Source organism: Phaseolus vulgaris, chromosome 8 (assembly GCF_000499845.2).
Source record: "Phaseolus vulgaris cultivar G19833 chromosome 8, P. vulgaris v2.0, whole genome shotgun sequence".
NCBI classification, from domain to species: Eukaryota; Viridiplantae; Streptophyta; class Magnoliopsida; order Fabales; family Fabaceae; genus Phaseolus; species Phaseolus vulgaris.
This window is the reverse complement of record NC_023752.2, coordinates 57,253,229-57,264,835: the sequence shown is the minus strand read 5'-3', so window position 1 is coordinate 57,264,835 and position 11,607 is coordinate 57,253,229. Positions and strand designations below refer to the sequence as shown.

Sequence of the window (11,607 nt, the reverse complement as noted above, 5' to 3'; positions counted from 1 at the left end):
CATTCAAGAACTTTTCCAACATCTAAAACAATATTTAACTTTCAAACTATCAAAATATAATATTTATACATGTTCACACAACATAAAATCAAACAATTTTATCAACTAACATCCCTGGAAGAAAAATTGAAACTTGGGACCACGTACCCTCCACATTCAGATCTTCTAGCCTAGAGTATTATTATATAAAGGTGTTAATCTTTATTTTAATTTTAATTTTTCTCAATTTTAAGATAGAGAGTATTTCAATAAATAATTTTTTTACATTTCAATTACTTCAATCATATTATCTACAAATATTTTATTCAAATTTATTAAACTATTTTTTTAAAAAAAACTTAATATAATATTAGTTATGACTTTTTATGTTATTTTAAAAAATTTGGAGCTGAAAAATAATAATGTTTTATAATTAATAATCTAACATTTTATTTTTAATGGACAAGATATTTATCTATTTTATGTGATATGGTTGATCTTGTTGTAAAACAGAACCTAATATAGCAAAATAAAAACGAAAAAACAGAGTGTGTGAAACGGAAATCAGATTGTGCGTGGAAAACCCTAGTTTTTCGATTCCGTTGGAGGAGATCTCAGAAGTGCAGTAGAGACTGGAACTTACCGAGATTATCGCGCTCGTTGCCCTCTCTACATCCTGGATCGTGGCCGCACGTCTAGGGAAGGTTCACGTCCTTCACTCTCGCTGCGTTCCTTCATCTCCGCGGTCTTCCTCAATCTTTCGGCGGTTGCTCCGTTTCCGGCGGCCAATCAATGGAACGTGCCATGATAGTAGTTGTGAAGAGGCAACGGATTCTTGGATCCTCTCCTTATATAAAGAGAGCTCCACCCACTTCAGAAATGCAACTCACACTCTCACTTCTTCATCTTCTTCAAACCCTCCGTTCACCATCTTCTTCTTTCTCCATTTTCCCTTTTCAATTTCTCTCTCCTCATTATTTTATTATTATAATAATTTTGGGTTCTATTTGGGTATTACTCTTTTAAAAAGAAACTTGCTAGTTCTGATCCTCGGAAATTACCGAGAAGTTCCTGTTGTATCTTGGGGGACTTGCACAATATACCGCGGATAAGTCCTTACGGACAGTGATTACTCACGCATCGGGAAAACTAGTTTTTGTTCGTTTTAAAGCCAAATTTACTACAAACGTAAGGACTTATGGCTGAAAATACGGACAACAATAACACTGCTACGGGACCGTCAAATGTGGTTTCCGCAACGCAAACCATATTTGCGAAACCATTTCTGGATGTCTCCAAAATTGAAGTCTTCACCGGTCAGAATTTCTGACGTTGGTAGGAACGCATGTCCACCTTATTGGACATGTACGGAGTTGCTCTTGCACTTACAACTGTCAAACCCGACTCAACCACGATTGCGAAACAAGTTGACGACTGGATCCATGCAAATAAGGTATGTTGTCACACTTTACTTAGTGTGTTATCTAACGATCTGTTCGATGTTTATGCTTCTTATAAGAATGCGAAAGATATTTGGGATTCTCTTATCCTCAAATATACTGCCAAAGACATCGTCAGACAAAGGTTCGTAATTACAAACTACTACCGCTGGGAAATGATCGAAGGCAAAGACATCAAAATCCAAATAAACGAATATCACAAGCTGATTGAAGATATCAAAACTGAAAGCATAACCTTGCTGGATGAATTCGTGTCCTAACTCCTGATTGAAAAGCTCCCGCAATCTTGGACGGATTACAAACAACAATTGAAGCATAAACAGAAACAAATGTCATTATCAAATCTGATCACCCACATCATCATCGAAGACACAAACAGGAAGGAGTGCGCTGCTGCAAAGGCCAAAACTCTGTCTGCCAAAGCAAACGTGGTAGAAGAAAAAGTAGCTCCAAAAAGGTACGAGAAAAAAATTAATCATAAAAAGAAATATAACAAATTCTCTCGTCCCAGTGGAACTAACCCCACTTTCAAGAAAAAAGGTAATTGCTTTGTCTGTGGAAAGTCAGGTCATCATGTACCTCAGTGCAGACATAGGGCCAAAAACGACTATCCTCCTAAGGCAAATCTAGCCGAAGGGGAAGATAATATTGTGGCAGTCATTTCACAAGTAAACCTTGTGACAAATGTGAGCAAATGGGTGGTAGACTCTGGGGCTACCAGACACATCTGTGCAAACAGAAATGTGTTTACCTCCTACACAAGTGTGGGGGATGGAGAAGAACAAGTATATCTCGGTGACTCCAGGACAACTCCTGTCCTAGGAAAAGGAAAAGTTCTTTTGAAGTTCACATCTGGTAAAACTCTGGCTTTGAATGATGTGCTACATGTGCCATCAATTAGAGTTAATTTGGTCTTTGTGGCATTGCTAAGCAAAGTTGGGGTTAAAGTGTCATTTGAATCTGACAAGATTGTTATGAAAAAAAACAATGTTTTTGTGGGAAAGGGATATTGTGATAAAGGCCTTTTTGTATTAAACATTTCTGAAATTATGAATGAATCTAAATCTTCTGCTTATATTGTTGACTCGTATGATATATGGCATGCTAGATTAGGACATGTGAACTCTTTGTATGTTATGAAATTGCAACGACTAGGATTAATCAACATGCATGACAAACAAAATAGTAAATGTGATGTATGCTTAGAATCTAAAATAACGAAGAAAACATGTCACTTTGTAGAACGTCAAACTGAAATTCTTGGTTTAATTCATACCGACCTTGCTGATTTAAAACAAACCATGTCTAGAGGTGGTAAAAATTATTTTGTAACTTTTATAGATGAATTTTCTAGATACACCAAAGTGTATTTAATTAAACATAAGGATTAAGCTTTTGACATGTTTTTAACTTATAAAGCGGAAGTAGAAAATCAACTGAATAAGAAAATTAAAAGAATTAGATCAGATAGAGGTGGTAAATATGTTTTATTCAATGACTATTGTGTAAAAGAAGGTATTATTCATGAAGTAACCCCACCATATTCACCTGAGTCTAATGAAGTAGCTGAAAGGAAAAATAAGACTCTTAAAGAAATGATGAATGTTCTGCTTATTAATTCTAATGCTCCTAATAATTTATGGGGTGAATATCTGCTTACTGCGTGTTTTTTACAAAATAGGATACCACATAGGAAAACTGGTAAAACACCCTATGAGTTGTGGAAAGGTTATCAACCTAATCTGAAATACCTAAGAGTGTGGGGGTGTTTAGCTAAAGTGATGTTATCTGATCCTAAGATAAAGAAAATAGGCTCTAAAACATCTAATTGTATGTTCTTAGGATATGCAGAACATAGTGTTGCCTATAGGTTTCTAGTTCTTAATAGTGATATAATTGAACGTAACACTATAGTAGAGACGAAAAACGATGAGTTCTTTGAACACATCTTTCCTCTAAAGAGTAGTGGTACATCTGAACAACCTATAAATAGTGTTAGTGATTCCTTGAGTGAGGATGTTAGGAGAAGTAAAAGACAGAGAAAGGAAATCTCATTTGGAGATGACTTTTATACTTATCTAGTTGAGAATGATCCAATAAGTTTTTTAGAAGCTACTAGTACTCCTGATGCTAAACATTGGGATAAGGCCATTAAAACTGAGCTTGATTCAATTAAGAAAAATAATACATGGACCTTAGTAGATCTGCCTAAAGGAGCAAAACCCATTGGTTGTAAGTGGATCTTTAAGAAGAAGTACCATCCTGATGGATCCATAGAAAAATATAAGGCAAGATTAGTTGCTAAAGGTTTTACTCAAAAGCATAACATAGATTACTTTGATACTTTTGCACCTGTTACTAGGATTTCCTCTATCCGTGTGTTGCTAGCCTTAGCATTTATCCATAAGTTAGTAATTCACCAAATGGATGTTAAAACAGCTTTTCTGAATGGTAAATTAGAAGAGGAAATTTATATGACTCAACCTGAAGGATGTGTAGTTCCAGGTCAAAAGGAAAAAGTATGCAAACTTTTAAAATCTTTGTATGGTTTGAAACAAGCACCAAAACAATGGCATGAAAAACTTGATAATGTTTTACTTTGTGAAGGTTTTTCTACCAATGATGCTGATAAATGTGTGTATTCTAGATCTGAAAATGGTGAATATGTCATTATATGTTTGTATGTGGATGACATGCTAATCTTTGGTACATGCAATGATATAGTTTTTCAAACAAAATTGTTTCTTGGATCTAAGTTTGAGATGAAAGACATGGGTGAAGCAAGTGTGATTCTAGGAGTTAAAATCATAAGGAAGGGAGATAGTATATTACTATCCCAAGAAAAATACACTGAGAAACTTCTAAAGAAGTTTGGTTACTATAACTTTAAGTTAGTGAGTACCCCTAATGATGCTAACTCTAAATTAAAGAAGAACAAAGGAGAATCTATTTCTCAAACTCAGTATGCCCAGATAATTGGGAGCTTATTGCATTTAATGAGCTTTTCTAGACCATGCAGTACGTAGATTGAGTAGATACACTCAATGTCCTAGTCAGGATCATTGGGATGCACTTGCGAGACTCATGAAATACTTGAGAGGTACAATGAATTATGCCATTGAATATAGTGGATTTCCCGCTGTGCTAGAAGGGTACAATGATGCTAACTGGATCTCTGATTCAGATGAGACAAAATCCACTAGTGGTTATGTATTTACACTTGGGGGTGGTACAGTTACATGGAGATCAGCCAGAGAAACTATTATTGCAAGATCAACAATGGAATATGAGTTTGTTGCTCTAGAAATGGCTGGTAGTGAAGCTGAGTGGTTGAAAAACTTCTTAGCAAACATTCCTTTAGGAATGAAACCAACCCCATATGTATCAATGCATTGTGATTGCCAATCAGCAATAGCTATAACTAAAAATAAAAACTACAATGGAAAGAATAGACATACAATTGAGACACAATTTGGTGAAACATTTGTTAAAGAGTGGAACGATTTCTATTGACTATGTCAAGTTAGAACGGAATCAGGAAAATCCTCTAACAAAACCCCTAGGGAGAAAATTGATTTTAGAAACATCGAGGGGAATGAGACTTAAGCCACTTGCAAACAAACAAGTGATGGAAACCCAACCTTTGTGATTGGAGATCCCATGAATAAGGTTCATATGGGTAAAAACAAGTCACTTGTTAGTTCTGCTAGCACTGATATTGATTTAAAATCAATTTTGTCCATTGCTACGGTGTGTGTGAAAGTGCTAGTTACTGCATTATCGAGAGGATAAACTTTGTGGTTAAAATTCAGAGGTAAAAGAGTTTTAACGACTTACAAAGTTTTAATGATTTTCATAGCTCTTATGGGTGGTGTATGATTTGCAGCATACACTTGATAAAATCACCTATATGAGTGTCAAGTGGGGTTGCTTGCATGAGATCTTGGCAAAATCTCTATAACACTCATGAATACTGGGCACGTGCATGGCCTAGTAGCGTAACACAGCCATAACAACAAGTAATGTGGGGGTGTATTGTGACTGATAAACCTCTAACACATACTAAGTGTCTTGGTTCATATAGCTTGCTATACCAACTACACTATGTATTAAGTTCATCAATCTAAGACTGGTTCATATAGCATGTTATACCAGCTTTGATGCATTACATCTTAGATGAACCCATAACCTTTTCTTTCTATATCTCTATGTTTTATCTTTTGCAATATGTGGGGGATAGTTGTAAAACAGAACCTAATATAGCAAAATAAAAACAAAAAAACAGAGTGTGTGAAACGGAAAGCAGATTGTGCGTGGAAAACCCTAGTTTTTCGATTCCGTTGGAGGAGATCTCGGAAGTGCAGTAGAGACTGGAACTTACTGAGATTGTCACGCTCGTTGCCCTCTCTACATCCTGGATCGTGATCGCACGTCTAAGGAAGGTTCACGTCCTTCACTCTCGCTACGTTCCTTCGTCTCCGCGGTCTTCCCCAATCTTTCAGCGGTTGCTCCGTTTCCGGCAGCCAGTCAATGGAACGTGCCACGATAGTAGTTTTGTAATTTTGAAAATCACATATGTTATTAAACAAGACGATTGAGTTTCTTCTCCATTTCCATTTTTTAAATTCGTTTCATTATAAGTGTATTCAAAATATTTCTTCTTAATTTTGTTAATTTGTTAAAATTAAAAATAATAAGTTTGATGTAAAAAATGAAAGAAAAAGATGAATAAACAAACAGGGAGGTGAGACCTTTATCCAGCTGTTGAGTCCAACTACCACCAATACATGTCCTCTGCTGCCATCAGAAAAAAACACACACAAGGCTGCCACTAACTATCTCCCCTAACCCTAAACCTGCATACCTTTTAAAGCTACCATTTTTTTATGGAATGAAGGTGCTGGTTTTAGGGTTAGACTCATCGCTTCATTCAAGATATTCTATGTCACTGTTCCTTATCTCTTGTTTATTTAACACTGACTGGTAGACACACCAAACATATTACTTTTATAAGATCATACAATGTTAGTACAAACAGCCCTGTGTTTGATAGTAGAATCATATTATAAAATATAAAACAATAAGAATTGAATTATATAAAAGTAGGAACACCCGCCCAATCTTTTTTTTTTTTCAATTTTATATCACATATTTAATTAAATCATTTATTGCACATTCTAAACTAAATTCAAGGTTTCTAGAATCCTAATATTAGAATTCTCCTAGTATATGTTTGCTCTCGCATTCCCATTATCATTATCCATTCAAGTTCATTCTAAGAGATAATTCATTATTTATAATAAAAAATAAAACATTTACAGCTGCGGAAGAGAGATACTATTAATATAATCAATAATTTTGTTGCCAATTTCCATAAGCTACATTCAGCCATAAATGCGATTAAAAGTATCCCAACCCAAATTCGCAATGGTTTCAACGAGTGCCAACGAGGACATTGTTAACTAAATTGTCTCATTTGGAAGCACCACTAGAAATAATCATTACGTTAGCAAGAAAACCTTATGAGAGTCGTGGAAAAAGGGAAATGGAGACTGCACCATCACACGTGTGAATAGTCCTTTGTTTCCCGTATTCACACGCTCCGACTCATCAAAAATAGCTCAACATATAAGAACAACAACACAGCTCCTAAATTTTTCACACTGTTCTTATATTTATTATTATTATTCTTTCACGTAATGGCGTCTTCAACTCAAGAGCAGCAACACCAACACCTACCCAACCTCTATGGAGGCGCCACCTCAGCACCGCCGCCAACCCCAGCGGCGCACCACGACAACCTCCTGTCCTCCTCTGATGCCGCCGACGCGCTCTCGCGCCTCCTCCACCGCCTCCCGCCCACGCTCTCCCTCCCCACGCGCCGCTCCTCCTCTTCCTCCTCGGCCGCCACGCGTCCCCCCTCCCTCTCCTCCCTAAAAGACATCTTCTCCTGCGTCTCGCAACTCGGTTATGCGCAACTCACAGATCACTCAGTTCCCCCCGAACTCGCCAACGTGGCCGAGGAGGAAGCGCTCGCCCTCTTCGACCTCCCTCGTGATCAGAAGGAGTCTCTCATCCCTGAAAGCTGGCCTCTAGGCTACGGCCGAGGCGACGAAGACGACGACGACGGACTCGGCGAGTCATTCCGCTTCGACTCAGCGTGCTCCACTGAGTCGAGCGAGTTCAGTCTAGTCTCTCTGCGCGAGTTCGCACGCGCACTGGAGAACCTGGGGCTGAAGATCGTTGATGAGTTAACTAATGCCTTGGGGTGCGAGAACCAGCTAGGGGATGACCCGACCCGCTTACGTTCTCTTCTATGGATTTCGGAGTCTGTGCCCGGAAACAAATCGGGTGGGTTTTACCCGTTTATAATCGGACTACAGTACCAGATTAGGAATGAGAAGTACTCGATGCTGTCGGATTCGGGATGGGTTTCTGTGCTGCCACACGTGGAGTCGATTTTGGTCACTGTTGGTGATATTGCTCAGGTAAATTAATTATTTTTAGGTTATGTTTTTTAATTAATTAATAAATCTTTTTGTTTGCTTTATAGTTTGGACATTTGTTAATTATGTTCTGTTATTTTCTTGCTTTTAAAATATTCTATTTATTTTTTGTTTCTCCTACTTAGTGCGGTTTGGGGGAAAAGCTCATATGTGAGATTGTCAGTTTGTCACGTAATCATGTTGGTTATAGTTTAAAGTTATTTTTGTAAGCTGTAATTACCCTACTGTCCCTGTAGTGCATGCATTATTTGATCTTGAAACTTCCCTAATTTGAAGTTTGAACAAGGCTTGAAAAGACTAACTCAACTAATAACGTTTTACTTCAACCATGCGATTCCAGCTAATGAGACAGCATTTTAGTTATTTGACATGTCTTTTCCTTTTCTTAAGGTTTAATTATTAATTAATTTAATTAATATACGTGTTTGTACTTCACCAGAGTTACACTCCTCTGTTTCTTGACAGATTTATATCACCAAATTGATTTTCTAGCAATTCTGCAAAGGCTAAAGCTAACACTATACTAATAACATATTAAAATGCATTAATTTTGCTTGTTTAAAGACAAAAAAATTGTGATTTTTATATATAAAGTCAAAACAGTAAAGTACAAACAAATTAATATTGGTCAGTCACTTTTGTTTTTGAAAGTGACTCTTCTTTTAGTTGTTGGGTCATACGAAACGAGATAAATAAATGTTATTTGGGCGATGCCATTCTACATTATTTTGTATTTTTAAGAATGATATAATGAAGTTGTAATTAAAATAATTTTATTACCGTAAATAACCATTATTCTTTTCAGTGGTAAATTTTATCATAGAAATCCTGATTTTGATCCAGCAGATAATTTATGTTGGTCGGGCCCCTTGTTTATACCCAGGCTGGTCATAATGAAGTCTGATTAGCAATGTTCCTGTGTCGGTTTCTGTTCTTTTCTTCATTTTTCATTGGGATGTGTCCTAAAGTAGAAAAATCATCGATTCAGCTCAGAAAAAGTGGACGATGCAAAACCCTCAAATCTCAGATGCTAAATGCATGAGGAAACCCATCTCCTCCACTACAGAAAAGTAAAGAGAGAAAAAACATGGTGTCCCTCAAGTGTTTTTGTGTCTTTATCTTCTTAATACTTGGTTTTGCATTCCTTAAAAGGTTTACAAGATTCGTTGTTAATACAATTTTCTATCATGTACTGTTAAATATTATTATTTTTTGTTTAATTTTGAGAGCTCAAATACCACTCCTAAGGGGTGATGATGCATTGATAAAGTGGGTTACTATATATGAATTCAAGCAATTTTATTGTGTAGGTGTGGAGCAATGGGAAGTTGAAGAAAGTTAGAGGCAGACCAGTGGCAACAGTGGGAGAAGAAAAAGGCTCACGCTGCATAACAATGTCATTGCTAATAACTCTTCCGACAGAAAGCAGAGTGGCTCCGCTTCTTCCCAAGGCAACCCTTGGAAGCAACAATAATGAGGAAAAAGAAGAAGTTGAAGAGGAAAATAATTGTGGTGATGAAGAAGAAGAAGAGAGGGTGTTCAACTCTTTTGATTTTGAGGACTACGCTTGGAGGGTCTACCACGAACTCATCATTTTCAAAGATCCATTGGATAGGTACCGTGTTGTTAGAAGTTGAAGATGAAGCTCATAATAATACTGTTATTTGTTCTTCTCAGCCATCTGTTTTGGTGAGATTCATTAATTTGATATGTGTTAGTGATGTTGGTTGAGTAAGGGTTGAATTTTAGATGGGTGAAAGGGAAAAATGTGAGGACTACAACAATAATGAGATGTATATGCTTCATTTATTTATTGGATTGATTCTGAAGTTAGAGAAGTGTGTCACTATTTTTTTACTTTAGCTTTCAATCTATAATGGAATATGTGTCAGTTACTCCAAGGACTGGGGTCCAATTCTGCCATCACAATACAGTGCCTTCAATTATATCTTTCACTCAAGTATTATTAATTAAACATTCAATATCCTATGGAATATCCATCTGTCTATGAAGAACAAAAAAATAGTGACGATAAAAAAACTTTAAATATATTTTTGTTTACTCAACTTAAATTATTTTCTAAAATAATCAATATTTTTCAACAAAACATTTTTATCTGAGTTCAACTTTCTCGCATTATCAACGTAATTTTTTTTTATACTGTTAACTGATTAATCTTATCTTAAATATAAACGTACTCTCGACTAGATAATTAGGCCGAGGCCGAAATGATTAAATGGTAATCGTTTCACTCAAATTTAGGGTAAGTATATTGTTGAATAGTCGAGTATACTCATATGGTCGAATGGTAATAATCTCACTCGAGTTTGGAGACAAGTGTACTGTCGAGTAGGCCAACATGGCTGAATGGTAATCGCTCCGTTCGAGTCTAGGACAAGTGTATTGTCGACTAGCTTAGTAGGTTGACATGGCCGAATGGTACTCAACTCGAGTTTGGGAGCAAGTGTACTGTCTACTAGTCGAGTAGGCCAACATGACCGAATGGTAATCGCTTTGCTCGAGCCTGGGGCAAGTGTATTGTCGATTAGACAAGTAGGCCGACATGATCAAATGACTGAGAAGGCCGACAAACTCTCTTAATCCAAACACAACCCATAAATCCACAATTAACCGTAATTAAGCCAGTTTAGTGGTAATACATGATTAGGCCCTTTTTTAAACCCACAAGTAGGTCCATGACAGCTGAGATCCATTCAAAAGGTATAAATACCAGAGGAGACTAAACGTCAAAAGTAATTTTTTACTCCCTACTCACTTCGCATGTACCCCATTCGGCTCGGAGGACTGGAGAGCCGTGGACAACTTGGACTTAAAAAGTTACTTACCTTGTAAGAACAATAAATTTTCAAAATAATCCTAATAAAATTATAATCTACCATAGAATGACAATGTATTTTTTACACCAGTGGCGCATTTCAGTTGAATTCTGAAAAGCTAGTGTATTGTACTTATAATTTGTTTAGGTAAAGATTTAGGGCTTTTGCTTTATGCACCGTACTACTAACAAGAAAAAGACTAAAATACCTTCTATCACTGCACCACACAACTGTTGTTGACACTATTGCCGCTGCTGCTCCTGTTTTTGGTACATCATCACCTTGCTGCAGAAAAAGAGAGAAAACACATTGCAAAAACAGTTTATTCTAAAAAATTCAATCTTATAAATTCATTCTAAAATGTATAATATACGTTCCAAAAAACTTGTTATGAAATATATTTCATGAGTTTTGAAAATTATATTCTGAAAATCGTTTCTTCTTTTGAAATATATTTCATGAATTTTAAAAATTAATTTTGAAAATCCGTTCCAGAAATCTGGAAATTTCAAAAATTCAGTTTCAGAAGTTTTGGAAAACGTGTTCCGAAAAATTTCCTTAACAGGTAATCTAGAAGCACTTTAAAAATTATAAAAAAAAAACATTTAAAAAAGTATAGGGTTGCACCAAGAAATTTTGTAAGGTGCAGGATGAAGAAACCAAGATCTAAAACTGAAAATGAAAATGAGGATTGATTTTTAGACCCCATGATTTTCTCCTGCACCCGCTAAATGTTAAAATTCTTACTTTGTCCTTGTTAGAAAGAAATGCAATTTGAAATGCACAAGATTAATTTTGTCTTTTTACCAACTCAACCGATGTTAA

The 11,607-nt window shown here is 36.2% G+C and overlaps 1 protein-coding gene across 1 annotated transcript; it reads left to right on the top strand.

Annotated features, from left to right (window-relative positions):
* Positions 1-6,847: 6,847 nt before the first annotated feature.
* On the top strand, positions 6,848-9,783 carry LOC137826126 (gibberellin 2-beta-dioxygenase 2). Its single transcript, XM_068631984.1, has 2 exons — positions 6,848-7,927; positions 9,256-9,783. Exons 1-2 carry the CDS (start codon positions 7,139-7,141, stop codon positions 9,580-9,582), a joined length of 1,116 nt encoding a protein of 371 aa, XP_068488085.1. The 5' UTR covers positions 6,848-7,138; the 3' UTR covers positions 9,583-9,783.
* The last annotated feature ends 1,824 nt before the right edge of the window (positions 9,784-11,607 follow it).